Source organism: Triticum dicoccoides, chromosome 3A, assembly GCF_002162155.2.
Source record: "Triticum dicoccoides isolate Atlit2015 ecotype Zavitan chromosome 3A, WEW_v2.0, whole genome shotgun sequence".
Lineage (NCBI taxonomy): Eukaryota > Viridiplantae > Streptophyta > Magnoliopsida > Poales > Poaceae > Triticum > Triticum dicoccoides.
In genome coordinates this window covers 228,999,409-229,013,556 of record NC_041384.1, presented here as the reverse complement: position 1 = coordinate 229,013,556, position 14,148 = coordinate 228,999,409, and the positions used below count along the sequence as shown (strand labels likewise).

At 46.8% G+C, this 14,148-nt stretch overlaps 2 protein-coding genes across 2 annotated transcripts; one reads left to right on the top strand and one right to left on the bottom strand.

Moving 5' to 3' along the window:
• Positions 1–4,600: 4,600 nt before the first annotated feature.
• On the top strand, positions 4,601–8,964 carry LOC119267969 (glutamate--tRNA ligase, cytoplasmic-like). The gene is made up of 7 exons (XM_037549438.1): positions 4,601–4,801; positions 5,360–5,526; positions 5,839–5,935; positions 6,021–6,174; positions 6,281–7,359; positions 7,468–7,932; positions 8,489–8,964. The coding sequence occupies exons 2-7, from the start codon at positions 5,390–5,392 to the stop codon at positions 8,711–8,713; spliced, it is 2,157 nt and encodes a 718-aa protein (XP_037405335.1). The 5' UTR covers positions 4,601–4,801; positions 5,360–5,389; the 3' UTR covers positions 8,714–8,964.
• Positions 8,965–9,491: 527 nt separating this feature from the next.
• LOC119267968 lies at positions 9,492–12,721 on the bottom strand. The gene is made up of 5 exons (XM_037549437.1): positions 12,422–12,721; positions 12,199–12,336; positions 11,371–11,626; positions 10,624–10,701; positions 9,492–9,951 (listed from the first exon to the last, which is right to left on the bottom strand). The coding sequence occupies exons 1-5, from the start codon at positions 12,494–12,496 to the stop codon at positions 9,818–9,820; spliced, it is 681 nt and encodes a 226-aa protein (XP_037405334.1). The 5' UTR covers positions 12,497–12,721; the 3' UTR covers positions 9,492–9,817.
• Positions 12,722–14,148: the final 1,427 nt, after the last annotated feature.

Below are 14,148 nucleotides of genomic sequence, written 5' to 3'. Positions count from 1 at the left end.
TCCTGATACCTAAGGATATTAAAGTCCCCTCCAATAAGCATTGGATGCGGGTTATCCTTAGCCAGATTTACCAATTCCCGAAGGAAAGCGGACTTATGCTCATCTTGGGCAGCCCCATAGACCGCGACAAGAGTCCATGTAAAATTATCAGCTCTGTTTCTTAGGTGAAATTTTATATGAAATTCACCGATCGAAAAGGCTAACAAGTCCATGACTGTTGTCAGTATCCCAAGAAGGATTCCTCTAGACCTTCCATGAGCTGGTAGACTATGCCATGTGTAGTCGAAACCACCTGATAGGTGATCGAGGACATGCGGGCGAAAGTCACACTTACCAGCCTCAGAAATTGCCACAAAATCCAAACCATGTTCCCGTACACAATCACCTATGTGTTTATGTTTAGCCAAGTCCGAGAGACCTCTGCTATTCCAAAACATGCCTCTCATGTGGAAACTCGGATTGGTGTGGAACTCTTCGCCTTCTTGGGCGGCTTTTGTTTCTTTTTAGAGGCATGTGATTTAGATTTCCGCGAAGACGCCGTGAAGTCACATAACATTGACCCAGGTCTTGTGTCATCCAATACAACCTCGGTAACCTCACCAACCAAGTGGGAGATTAGCGGACCATCATATTTGGCATCCGCTTCATCATCTTCCTCGGTTTCTGGGTCAGGAATGGTGGTATTACACTTCGGAGAAACCTTTAAACGGTCGATCTCCATATGTTTAAGTACCCCAACCGACAGATTAGTATCATTATCATTCTTTCCCATAGAGACCCCCACGTTATATAAGCTGTTATTAATGCGAGTATCCGAAAAAGAAAGAAATGATTTAACGGGAGAGGTACCTGGCGTGGAGTCCAAATTCCTCGAGGCCTGGCGGCGCATTGCCTTCGCTAGTGCATGCTCATCCGTCGGAGAAGAACCATCCGCCGAGACTGGGTGGCGATTACTACGTCGAAGGGGCGAAGCCAATCCTCCAGACATAGTACCCTCCGGTGTTGCCGAGTGGGCCATCGGTGAAGGCTGCGGAATCACCCTTGTCCCAGAGGTCGGTGAAGAAGAACGTGCTGCCGGTCCCACCAAATCAGTCGCAATGGGTGTCGTGGCAGAAGGACCCGAACGAGCCGCCGGTGGACTGAGAGGAACTATAGCGACCGGAGCGCGAACTGAGGAAGGTGTCGCAGACCCCGTCACCATGCCTTGCACTTGTACGGGAGCAGAAGCGGGAGCATGCAAAACATGCGTTGCGCCCGCGTCCATGGCTGACTGCCCGAGCGTCGCCTGCTCAAGGTCTGCCGGCTGATGCACCTGAGACGGGACAACCGCCCTGTAGCAGCGGCCACAGCTGGCTGCATACGAGCGGCCACATCATGCACGTCTTGTGGCTGCATGGTCTCTACCTGCACATGCATGTGTGTAGCTCCCTGGGCTGTAGGAGCGTTGGATGTTGCCAATGCTTGAGCAGACGCGGTTGGCACAAGAAATGTAGCCGAAACATCAACTGTAGCTGCAACGTCTTGCACAGGATTATGCAGAACATTGACTTGTGGTGGCACTGTAGCATGTTGAAAGCCCAAATAAGTAGTCTGCATGGGAACAACAGTGGAGACAGATTGAGCTCCACACGTCGTATTACCACCATTCATTTGGACCTTTTTTGCTCGCTTGCTAGCATCCCTATCTGGCATATCCTCATCCCGGTTAGCACCATCATCATGCCCATCATCATGGTTTTCCCAAATCCGAGGAATAAAGTCATCATCCGGAACAAAATCACCCTCCTCCAGCACAAACCGAAAGGCATATCCATTAAGCTTGACATAAACATCAGAGGAGACCGAGCTTTCATCAGACCCATCATGTTTGACGAAAATATCCATGTTATGAACAGCCACCTGGATCCGCACAATACCGTGACGGCGCAAGCAAACCAAGTCAACATCCTGAGTGGCGCCAATAACTGATCCCACCGCCCACAGACCAAGGAAATGGCGAAGAGCTGGCGGTACTCCGGTGACGTGCACCCAAACAGGCTGCAAGGGAAGTAGCGACGGAATCTCCTCGATTTTCCATTCACTAAAAGTGATCTTCACGTCATGTGATTTAACATTATACTCAAACGCTGACACACGCTGCAAAATTTCCACTGAAGGGAAAGAAACCAAGAAAGCATTTGCTCCATGAGGCATGGCTTCCCACTTCCACGAAGTTTGGACCGCATCGATCTTTGCAACCTCAGCCTCCACCACAGAAGAAGACAAGGAACCACCCGAAATCGTAACCAAAGCAGTCGGCAAAGTAGGTGGGGCAAGATTCTCCTTAAAGAGTGAGTCCGGAAGCTGTACAAACATTGCATTAACTAAACCACAACCACCGAGGGAGGCGGTTGGCCTTGGTTGCTTGAGAATCGGGCAGCGGTGTAGAGGATGCTTGTAGTTGTTACAAATGTGACAGTAATGAACCACCGTGCAATCCTTAGACATATGATCATCTGACCTGCATTTAAAACACCAAAAACCAGTCTTTTTACCCTTCGGTAGATGTCCAGTAGTGTCAATAGTTGTTGGCGTAGCCGCATTAGCGTGTATGGCTGATTGAGTTTGAGCATTGGGGGCCGCCGTCACTGACGCCGGCGGGAACGCCGGCGTAGAATGCGCAGCCGTGGGGGCAGCGCCGGCAGTAGCATCACGACGTCCCCCCTTGCGCTTGCTCTTGGGACGCCGGGCGGGAGGTGCATCCGGCGCTTGCTGGTTGTTAACACCAAAGATGACCGGTGCCGGAGCCGAGGCCCGCTGGACGGACGGGGCAGCGGTGGAGGTCGACGCCAGCAATGCTCCGAAGCGAATAGGTCCAGTAGCCACACCAAAGCCGGCCGAGAGTCCAGGGTTTGATGCAAAAGCTGGACCTGTTTGTCCCACGGGTGGAGCCCCCTTGGACGAGTTGCCGCCCCGGCCGGTCATCGGCGGCGCAGAAGCCTGGCGCAGAACGTCGGCGTACGATGGCGGCGGCGGAACACGTGAAGTCGATCCGAGCAGATGTGAAACCGTGGTGCTAGGGCGTCTCGATGCCCTGTACTGAAACAGATCGCCTCGACGAAGCGTACGGCCCAGCCGCGAGGCCTGCATGGCCTTGCTCACGCAGGGCCCACGAGCATGCAACGAGCCCGAGTCCTGAGTCAGCGCAGTTTGAAACGCGGGATCGTCGCCTGCCGTAGAAGGCGCTGCCGTTTCTTCCTGCTGATTCAGAGACGCCGAAGATGGCGCACCCGCAAGTGAAGCCGGCAGGAACGCGGCCAGCGCCACCGGCGGCGTGATCCTGGGGCGTGGAAGCGGCCCCCTCCACGGCCTGATGCAGAACCCGCGTCTCTGCCGCGCTGGCGCCGGCGACGGCCTCGACACGGCCGGCGATTTGTCACACTCAGCATGCATCTCCTCCCTGCACGAAAACGGCGGATCGTGAGCAGAATCGGCGTTTACCTTGCTGCCTGAGGTGGATCCCTTCTCCCAAACTCTGGATGCCGACGTAGGGTACCCGACGTCGTTCCAGAACTCCTGAAGGAGCTCGGCGTCCGCCTTCTTCCTCCGATGCCGTACGACCGACCAGGATCCATCCGAGGCGTCAACGCTTCCAGGATCTTCATCACCGGCAAGGACAGCGTTCACCACCTCATTCGCCACACGTCCCTCCTCCGAGACCTCAACCGTCTCCTCTCCGCTCTCGGCCAAGGCCTCAAACCTCGCCCCCGAGTGCGACGAGGATGCCGGCGAAGTTAATCGTGACACCGGCGATAGGACCCCAGGGGCTAGCGTCAGCCGTCGCCGATCCGTGAAGACGCGAGCGCCGATGCGCACAACGCATTCAAGAAGCACCATCTCCTTCCCCTTCTCGATCTTCTCGCCCGAGCGTAGATGACGCCCCTCCACGATCTTACCGTCGCCATTCCGAAGGAAACAAAGACCAGGCCGATCTAGGAACAGCGATCCATCGTGCCATTCCTGCGAGCCATCTAGAGCGGCAGTGGAGAACTTCGCAGCCCAGCGCAGCGTGGGGAGGGAGTCCGGTGGTTTCGCCAGCGTGGGGAGGGAGGGAGTCCTAACTCAATGTTTGCCAGATATTGCTACATTATTTTTGCCACACTTACCACACTTGCCTAAGTTGAGTTGCTCAAATTGTTAACCACATTTTGACTTGCCTAAGAGAATCTTGTCATATTTTTTGTGTCTATGACATGTGGGGTTTACTTCTCATAAAAAATTCTTGCCTTAGATGTGGCTAGAGCCAAACACCCCACATAATTTGGTCAAATTTATCCAAGATGAGGTGTGATAAAGTGTGGCAAAAAACCAAACAGCCTTATAATTTAAGCAACTCAACTTAGACAAGTATTGTAAATATGGCAGTACATGACAAACATAGTCACAGTCGAAACAGCCTCGTAGATTTCTCAATGCCACGCTGCTCGCTGCCCCGCTGGGTCCACATGGCAGCGGCTGCCTTGCCGGGCTCGCGAGCCGCTCGGGCTGCTGCCGAGTCGAGTCGAGTCGAGCCGATCCTCATATGTTGGCTCCCAGCCGGCCAGCCCTGGCTCTGACCCACCCGTCCCCAGTCCAACCCGACCCGATGCGGCTATAACAAATCTCTTCTGGTCTACCGCGGTGCCCTAGTACCTATAGCCGCCGGCCGCCGTCACCACCTCCGCCTCCTCCTGACCCCTCCGCGTTGTCACGCGGCTCGCCGCCGCCATTGCCGTCCCTGCTGTCTCCACCCGGTCCGCCATCTTGGACATCGGATTTTCAGGTATAAGCTTTACAGTCACCCAATAATTGCTTAAACCCAAACCGGTGTACACCCGGCACGCCATCTAGATCCGCCCCTTCTCCATGCCCCAGCTTCGGTCTCAGACCTTGATCTGATGCCGTGTCATCTCAAAATATAAGTCTAAGAGAAACTTTATCTCTTAAGAACTCGGGACAGTCTGCTTGCCGCAAAGTGCGTTTTCTTCTTGTTTTTATCTCTATAGAAATTAGTAACGACTGTTGCTCATGCGATGATCCGTGAGAGTTGCGTCACGGCCTGAAGTGTGGTCATTGTCAGTCAAAGGCTTGCAATTTGTTTAAAGCAATTTATAGTCGAAAGGTTTAATCGCTGTAACTGCTAATTCGGTTCATTTTACCATGTATGGGTCTTCTGAAATCTGCTTGACCTAACTAACGTTCCAACGATCAAGTTTCACTTTTGCATCTTTGCTAACTCATGGGGTTAATGCATCTTTTCTGCTTGTGAAAATCAAAAGATAAACATGTGTGCGAATCATGACTTATTCATTGATCCCCAACATTTATCTGCCATTGGCAGGTTTCCGCTCTTTGGCTTGCAAGGGACTGAATGGAGCTCAAACTAGCTTTCCCCCAGGACAGCCCACCACTTTCCATCATTTCGGCTGCTAAGATTGCAGGTGTTCCCCTAATCATTGATCCAACCCTTGCCTCAGGTTCAGTGCCCACACTACACTTCAGTTCTGGGTAAGTGTTCAATGTTCAAGTATAATTCTCTCCGTCTCTCTCTGATTAACTGCTTACATTCCTTATGTTACAATTACTGTGGACACTTTACTACCATGATGAATGTTTGAATAGTTTCTGTAGTCGATTCAAGATTAGCTCTTATTTTAATCTCCTCGTCTTAATATTCTTGGTTCAAGGAAATTATTGTGATGGAACTGATGACTGTTAGAACATGATGTGTCAATCAAAACAGTTTTAATGGTGAAATATCGCAGTATTTTTGTTTGGTACTTTGTAGTGTCTCAATGAATCTATCATGATTCTGTACAGGGATTTTATACATGGTGTCAACACAATTCTCCGGTACATTGCACGTGCTGCATCTCTTTCCAGCTTCTATGGCCAAGACAATATTCAGGCAGCACATGTATGTTCTGCTTTTATGGTGTTTGTAATTGATTTTCAAGATCATCTCACTATTTCCTGAGTTGCTATTGTTTTCACATCTGTAGGTTGACCAATGGCTCGAGTATGCACCACTCATTCTGTCAGGCTCTGAATTTGAAGCTGCTTGCTCATTTCTTGATGGATACTTGGCATCTCGAACCTTTTTGGTTGGTTATGGTCTATCAATTGCTGACATTGTTGTGTGGTCAAATCTCACAGGTAATTTTCTTTCTTTCATTGTTGAGTAATTTATTGGTCTCTCTCTGTCTCTCTCTCTCTCTCTCTCTCTATGTTTTGCCTTGGAAGTAACAACTCTTTTCCTCAGGAACTGGTCAACGATGGGAAAGTCTAAGGAGGTCAAAGAAATATCAGAGCCTTGTCCGCTGGTTCAACAGCGTAGCTGCAGACTATGCAGACGCGCTAGATGAAGTTACATCAGCTTATATTGGAAAGCGTGGAATAGGCAAATCTCCTGCGCCAAGCTTGAAAGAGAAGGTGCCTGGTTTGAAGGAGAACACGTCAGGTCATGAAATAGATCTCCCAGGTGCCAAAGTTGGGGAGGTTTGCGTTCGTTTTGCCCCAGAGCCTAGTGGGTATCTCCACATTGGTCATGCAAAGGCTGCACTGTTGAACAAGTATTTTGCAGAAAGATATAAAGGGCGTTTAATAGTTCGATTTGATGACACAAATCCTTCTAAAGAAAGCAATGAATTTGTTGAGAATGTCCTGAAAGATATTGAGACACTTGGGGTTAAATACGATGTAGTTACATACACATCAGATCATTTTCCAAAGCTAATGGAAATGGCTGAAAGTTTGATTAAGCAGGGAAAGGCATATGTTGATGATACACCCAAGGAGCAAATGAGGAGTGAAAGGATGGATGGTGTGGAATCTAAGCGTAGAAACAGTACTGTTGAGGAGAACTTGTCGCTGTGGAAAGAGATGGTTAATGGCACCAAAAGGGGTACCGAGTGCTGTGTACGCGGTAAACTTGACATGCAGGACCCAAACAAATCACTTCGAGATCCTGTTTACTACCGTTGCAACCCTGATCCCCATCATCGCGTTGGCTCAAAATACAAGGTCTATCCAACTTATGACTTCGCTTGCCCATTTGTTGATGCACTAGAAGGTGTGACTCATGCTCTTCGTTCAAGCGAATACCATGATCGGAATGCACAGTACTATCGTATCCTTCAAGACATGGGCCTGCGGAGGGTAGAAATCTACGAGTTCAGCAGGCTGAATATGGTTTATACCGTTCTTAGCAAGCGCAAGCTTCTGTGGTTCGTCCAAAACAATATGGTGGAGGACTGGACTGACGCACGCTTTCCCACTGTACAAGGCATTGTACGCCGTGGCTTGAAGATTGAAGCATTGATCCAATTTATACTGGAGCAGGTAATTTTCTAACAAGTTGTTCTTCATGATCTTGCAACTATATGTATATCTGAGTAACCGAGTTATTAACTCCCTTTTTCTTTTTTTCTGTACTTCCTATTTGTGAAGGGTGCTTCAAAAAATCTCAATCTTATGGAGTGGGATAAACTCTGGACAATCAACAAGAAGATAGTTGATCCTGTGTGTGGAAGGCATACTGCTGTGCTGAAAGACAAACGCGTGCTTTTTACCCTTACTAATGGTCCAGAGGAACCATTTGTTCGAATCTTACCAAGGCACAAGAAACACGAGGGTGCTGGAAAGAAGGCTACGACGTTTGCAAACAGAATTTGGCTAGAGTATGCTGATGCATCAGTCGTTAGCGTGGGCGAGGAAGTTACTTTGATGGACTGGGGAAATGCTATCATTAGAGAAATCAAGACAGATAATGGAACAGTTACTCAACTAGTTGGTGAACTCCATCTTGAAGGGTCAGTGAAGATGACAAAGCTGAAACTAACATGGCTATCAGATATTGAAGATCTTGTGTCTCTCTCTTTGGTAGATTTTGACTACCTAATTAATAAGAAGAAGGTAAAAACTCATGTTCTAAGTTCATGTTGGTAGGCATGCAACCACTTGGTTACCAGAACCATATTCTTATGCTACATGTGCTATCGTTCTAGTAGTATGCATGCTTTTTCACTTAGACTAGTTAGGTACTTCTGTGGCACAGTTACTATGTTTTCAACTACGCGCGTTTTGTGTTATCGTTGTAGTAGTATGCATGCTTTTTCACTTAGACTAGTTAGGCTTTTTCACTTGGACTGGTTAGATAGTACTAAAGTAGCACAGTTATTGTGTTTTTAACTATGCGTGGTTTGGCCAACTTATATTACCTCAACAGTCAACAGCTTGAGACTTTTGATGAATTGGTTGGTCCTTGGGAACTCAACATGGCAACCTATCCATATTCTGTCCTACTAGTGTTGAAATCTGATGTTGATGATATTTAGTTTTCTTCTTTTTATATGTATGTCATGATGTTTCTTGGATGAGTTGTCTCTTCCATCATTGTGTCCATGTCTCATTCCATCATTGAGTGGTATCTTCATGTACTTTAGATCCTAATATCTAGCACATTTTGCAGCTGGAAGAAGATGAGGACTTCCTTGACAATCTCAACCCTTGCACTCGGCGAGAAGCTTTAGCTCTTGGAGACCCGAACATGCGGAACGTGAAGAAAGGAGAAGTTATACAGCTCGAAAGGAAAGGCTATTACAGGTGTGATGTTCCATTTATCCGGTCGTCCAAACCAATTATGCTTTTTGCCATTCCAGATGGCCGACAGAAGTCCACGTCGATTGGAGCCTAGCTTCTACAACGATGTTAGTTAAATTATGGTACTTTTTTGGGCATTAAGTTGCAGCCTTATTGGTATCGAAACTGGTGTTGTAATGGCTGAAACTTGGAACTTCAGATTTTGGTTCTTTAGTGTCTCGGAGTTGGTTATCCAGTATCAGTTATGTAATTTCCTTTTACATGTTTGAGTATATGCCAACTGATACCGGGATATGTGGATTGTGAAACAAATATCAAGATGAGAATTGGCTTATCATATCCAGATCCATGGTAAAATGTCTTGTCTGACCATTAGAGAATGTTCCTGTGGAAATACTGCGAGTTTCAAACTCAGTTGCTCTTAAATTTCATATGCACTGCAGTCCTTTTTGGGAATGGGGCTGCACTTCAGTCCTTGACCCTGCGGTGTGTCGGATGAAACACCGGTTGATCTGTCGTGTTCATGCGGCATAACGGTGTGTCTTGTGTAAGGGGGTGTTTGGTTCGGCTTACTTTGCCTTTTGAAGTTTGGCTTAAAGACAAAAAGCACACCTGTTTTTTGATCTTTTGGCTGAGCCAAAGTTAAGCCTAACCATATATTCCCTATATCTGCTAAGGTTTTGACGTGGGCTATGTCCGATGCCCATGAAGGCTGACTGATTTGTCCAAATTTTAGCGACTGTTTTATCTCCCCCAGCTTTACAGGACAATTCATGTGCAAGAAAATTGGTGACAAAATTATGCCAAGGCAAAATTTAGCATACATGGGCATCAAACCAAACAAACATAGTTTGTGATGGATCACCGATACAAACTTTCCAAGAAAATAAGAGATGGCACCATCCTTCCGAGGTATTGTCAAGCTGACGAGAAGTCATGAATACTATCCCCAATGCTGATCATATAGAGGTCATAATGGCACAAACACCCAAACAGGTACCTTAACTAGAAATATCCCAGCTCCAGCAAGTAAGAGTGTTTGTATCCAAATTTATCTTCATACAAGAGAGTTTCCCTTGCTGCCATTACCACTTCAAAAAGTAACCACATTCCTATGAAAAGTACATGAACAAAACAAAAGCGAAATAGCTGTGGGTGTTGACAACAGATCCTTGGCTCCTCTCATGGGTACAAACTGTTACTTCCTCAGGCTGTTCTCTAGTCTGTCTATCGCGGCCCCCACACGACTTTGATTGCCTTGTAAATCTGACGGCGATTTTGAATTTTCAATCTCAAGATTGGCCTTCTCTGCCAACTTCAACTGTACCCAACCTGTAGAAGAATTTCCATGGTGAGATTCTTGAGCATATAACCACAACAAGTTACCAGCAGACTTAACTAGTTCACATGGTGTATAATAACCATTGTATAAGAATGACATGACGCTGCTAACTTGGTAATGCGGATGATTATGTCAAGATGGTTGTATATAAATGGATTATGTGCATGTGCTTCCTAATAATAATAACACTTGTTAACGCATACCCCCACATGAACAAGGAACCTAGGCGACTGGGATTTGGGCACAAAGAAGTACATGACGAGAAGGTAGCATCAAACTTCCACATTTCAAGGTAAGCTGAAGATGTGAAAAGGTAAAATTATAGGCTATCCATAATGAGACAAGTTCAAACATTCTTATAAGAATGAAACACGAGGGCTACAATCAGATGGAAGAAAGCATTTCACGAAGATGCTAAACAATTCATTTACTTTGCACTAAATTCTATACTACCACAGAGGATATTAGATATCTATTAATAGTTGCATCATCAGGTCCATAACTAACAGCCCACAGACAAAGGTCCACAACTAAACAGCCCACAAACAAAGGTCCATAACTCAAAAGCCCACACACAAAGGTCCATAAAAACAAAAAGAATGATCTGTACATTCGAGAAAGCTAGTATGATAACCAGTAAAAGTATACAGAGGTGAGAATACCAAGGGGAAAGCAAATTCCGGCACCAAGAGCAGATCCGACCAATACATTCCTTGCACGCCACATTGGTGAACCAGGCACTGAAGGTATAGACATCAATTGAGATGAATCCAGTATACTGAGCGTGAGCGATATCAGTTATCAATAGTAAATACAAAAGATAATATTATTTACAGGTTTCTGAAGATATATGCTGATAATAGATATCAAGAATCATCAAGATATTTAGGCAAACATTGTTATATGAATTCTTCCTCCACTAAGTAATTGAAAAAAATCAAGTATCTTGATTGATGTAAAACTCCTATTAGATGCATCTTGGCAGGCCAATTCCATCAAACCATATATCCGATACTGCAATCATCAAATGTTAGGGGCTACATAGCCATAGAAGGCCCCTAGAGGCAGCCAACTTTACAGTTAACTAAATAGCCTGTGATAACTGACAATTTCATCATGGCCCACAACAAAGTATTAAACATAGAATACTAGTTACAAACCAGGATTAGCCATAGCACACTGAGGGTATATCTGGTTAACTTCTAACAATGAATGCGGTGCTGCTTAATATTCTACCTTAATCACTTTTGTAGTATACTCTTCTGTATGTAATTCATACTGTAGCAAACATATTTCATAAGCTTTTCAAGTTATAAACTATCATAATAGGTAAATGTTTTTTGGTGACCAATGCCATGTTTTAACCAAGTGCAACTAAAACCCAAGATTTAATATGGTGAAATACATACATATAAGCCCAAAAGCAGCTGCGGTAGCCGAGCCAGCTCCAGCAATATTGAATACATCATGTACCCCACGGTTCTCAATAAGAAGGTTCTGTATGCCAAAGAAAGTTGCAGTGAACATCCCAAGGCGAGCACCACCAACTAGTGAGCCTTTGGCAACCCGGATGAACCTTTTCTCCATGGCATCTCTCATCAACCTATACTGTTCGCGCTTGTCAGTGGTGCTTCCCATTTTCAACATCACTTCAGCATCTTTGCTCTGTAAAATAGGATATGAATGTAGTTTTCACAGAAGTCATTCTTTTGGCCTAAAGCATGCTACTCCCTCCGTCTCATAATAATATAAGACGTTTTTGCAAGCTGTGTTAGCTTGCAAAAACGTCTTATATTGTGAGACAGAGGGAGTAATATTTAGAGGGAAAGGAGTGAAATATCATCCTCAACAAAAGGAAAGAAAGAAAGGGGTAAGCATCTAATCAAAATTTTGGGATACCAAATCCTAAGTAGGAGAGGAGTAATTTCCTATAGATGTGTTCTGATTCAATACTGGCGCAGAAGGCAGTCCGTATTTTGTACAACAACAACAACAACAACAACAACAACAACAACAAAGCCTTTAGTCCCAAACAAGTTGGGATAGGCTAGAGCTGAAACCCAAACAAGTCGGGGCAGTCTATATTTTGTAATTTTAAAAAATTCTACTAGAACTCTAGTTCCTGTATATGTGTTCTCATTATTATCACTAATCAGCTCCATTTTACATCCACAAATGTTACATACGAGGCAGTAACAGAAAGGAGGATGTTATAATGGAGTGGGGCGGCAACTTACGACGTTGGCGTTGGCCTCCTTGGCCCCGCCGTAGAGAAGCCCGGTGAATACGCCGACGATGGTCCCGGTTCCCCAGCTTACTGTCCCCACCGGCCCGGCCCTCGACGGTGTGCCTCCCGCATCCGCCTCAGCCTCCTCCTGGGTCATCCGCACCAAAAACACGTCAGAAAAATAAATAAGGACATAGCTCTAAACCATAAGCAGCAGGGGACAGGTCGCGAACCGTGGGGGAGGTAGAATCTGGCGAATTTGGCAGCGGCTCGGCGGGAGGAGGCGTCGGGGCGGCGGGAGGAGGCATCGGGGCCGCGGGATCTGCTGCAGGGCGGTAGCCCGCTGAGCACGGAGGAGACGCTCCAAATAAAAGAAAAAAACAGGAGGCACTTCGAGCAGGCGGATGTTGGGCACGGCAGGTCAGCGCCGGCGGTGGCGCGTCCCGGCGGCGAGATCACCGGGTGGAAATGGGAAGGGGAGAAGGTCCAAGTGTATGGGCTTTTTTCTAGGGTGGGTTCGTACTGTTGTTGTTTACGTGCTCTCACAGAGCCCACCAAAGAAAAGGCAAGCTATACACACGTATTCCTCTCGAGTTTGCTAAAAAAAACGTGTTCCTCTCGAAAAAACCCCGTATATATGCTAAAAAAACCCTATACAGAGTGTTGGCTTTTTGGACAAAGCGGATTTTTTTGACTCAATATGAAGTATCAAGTGAATACAAACACAATAAGGATATACCCAACCTCTGCGTAGTTAGGAAGCATAGAGCTAATATGAATACACGTAAAAAAAACATTGCAAATGCAAAGTCATGTTAACGAGGATAGGCATGTAAACCGGCCCGTTTAATGATGTTTAATGTCCATTTAGGGTCTAATAGTGCAAAAAACTTTTTTTCTAGGTGAAAATGAACTATCGAGCTAGCGAAAACTAAGTAGACTTGCGCCCGCTGTCTATTCGTCATTTACATCCCTAAGCGAGGAAAAAAAACCCAAAATGATCAAATCGGCAATCGGCAATCGACAAACTACAACAACAATCATATCCACACCAACCATCTCATGGCACCATAAAGACAACACACTTCTTTAATAGCAACACCTCAAGGGAGCGACGCTCAAGCGTCGTGTTCACCAGATCCAACCATCAAAGGAAAGAATCTAGGTTTTCACCCTGAAGAACTGGTCCGAACATATCGAGTAATGACTTCATCCAGGTGACGACACAAAAGCATCGCATTGCCAGGTATAACCAACTTGAGCCAGGCCTAGTTTTTCACCCCGAAGCTCGAAACCGGGTACTACAGAAGCACCACCATCGAAGTCAATCATGTGCTATCACCACCACTTTTCCGCATTCCTAGCAGCTGCATGCGCTGAGTTAGAAAATCGATCGTCGTTGCTGCACAACCATACCCTTTGCGTCAAGTAGTCGTTCCTAGATTCCCATCGCCGAGGCAACCATCGGATCTGGAGAGAGGAAATTCTCGCGAAGACCTTTTGGTAGCCCCACAATCTGCGGCGAGGCTGCCGCTGCAGGCTGGAGTGGCCATCACACGAACCAACACTGATGACAGAGCACATCACCACCGACTGCCATGTCAGTGGAGATAGCCTTGCCCAGACCCGTTGGCCAAGAGGCCGACATGACCTGATCTAAAGTAAGGCAGACCAGTCCGTGGCACCATGGCCCGACTTGCTGTAGCACCCATGCCGGATCCATATGGGGCCTCCCCATTGGAGACGAAGAGTGCGGACAACCGTCGAGGGGTCAACACACGACCGAAGAGCAGATGGCGACTCCAGGACCATGGATATGAGGGATGGATTGGAGGCGCCAAAGAAGGCAGTGCACGTCCTCGCCACCGCCGTCCATTGCAGGGCTTAGACTGGCGGGCTCCTCCGACTACGACGAGGGAGGGAGTAGTGGTATCGAAGGCCTCTAGGACCGGTGGTGGCC

Coding starts and splice junctions, on each gene's coding strand:
- LOC119267969 (XM_037549438.1), top strand. CDS start 5,390: ATGGAGCTCAAACTAGCTTTCCCCCAGGACAGCCCACCACTTTCCATC. Junction 5,936..6,020: donor ACAATATTCAGGCAGCACAT/GTATGTTCTGCT, acceptor TCACATCTGTAG/GTTGACCAATGGCTCGAGTA. Junction 7,360..7,467: donor TCCAATTTATACTGGAGCAG/GTAATTTTCTAA, acceptor CTATTTGTGAAG/GGTGCTTCAAAAAATCTCAA.
- LOC119267968 (XM_037549437.1), bottom strand. CDS start 12,496: ATGCCTCCTCCCGCCGCCCCGACGCCTCCTCCCGCCGAGCCGCTGCCA. Junction 11,627..12,198: donor AGGAGGCCAACGCCAACGTC/GTAAGTTGCCGC, acceptor CCTATTTTACAG/AGCAAAGATGCTGAAGTGAT. Junction 10,702..11,370: donor AGCTGCTTTTGGGCTTATAT/GTATGTATTTCA, acceptor CTATACCTTCAG/TGCCTGGTTCACCAATGTGG.